The sequence below is a fragment of the Buceros rhinoceros genome, unplaced genomic scaffold, assembly GCF_000710305.1.
Source record: "Buceros rhinoceros silvestris isolate BGI_N320 unplaced genomic scaffold, ASM71030v1 scaffold27533, whole genome shotgun sequence".
Lineage (NCBI taxonomy): Eukaryota > Metazoa > Chordata > Aves > Bucerotiformes > Bucerotidae > Buceros > Buceros rhinoceros.
Window position 1 is genome coordinate 537 of NW_010404612.1, and position 450 is coordinate 986.

Consider the following 450-nt stretch of genomic DNA (forward strand, 5'->3'; position numbering starts at 1 on the left):
CGCGGGCCTGCCGGTCCCCTACGTCTCCATCATCATCCCCGGCCGGGAGGACTCCCTCGTCCTCTGCGAGGTGGAGGTGACGGCGCAGAGCTGCCTCCCCCCGCCCGGCGGTAAGAACCAAGAGAACCCCCCGCGGCACCTGCCGGATAGCCCCCGGCGAGCGCTGACCACCCTGAGCCCCTCCAAGGTGATTCGCTTCCTGGGGTGGGGGACGGGGATGTCACACTTGTCTCCAAGCTGGTGGCACATCAGTGGGCCAGGCCATGGTGTGGTGGTGCTGGGAGGGATGGGGGGAGGACGGTCCCCGGCGCACAGGGGGTGGTGCCCAGCTACAGGTCACCTCTGGTGTCACCCAGCCCAAAACCTGGCCCTGCGGCGCCCGGCGGCACAGTCCTCCACTGCCAACCGCGCTGGCCGCGCCCTCACTGCCGCAGATGGGAGGCGGGCCGG

The 450-nt window shown here is 70.9% G+C and overlaps 1 protein-coding gene across 1 annotated transcript in view; it reads left to right on the forward strand.

Moving 5' to 3' along the window:
• LOC104491085 (fucolectin-4-like) overlaps positions 1-204 on the forward strand; it is a gene marked incomplete at both ends in the record, with an annotated part of 694 nt that extends 490 nt beyond the window's left edge. Inside the window, one exon of the mRNA XM_010133447.1 lies at positions 1-204. Within this exon, the coding sequence (XP_010131749.1) occupies positions 1-204 (204 nt within the window).
• Between the last annotated feature and the right edge of the window lie 246 nt (positions 205-450).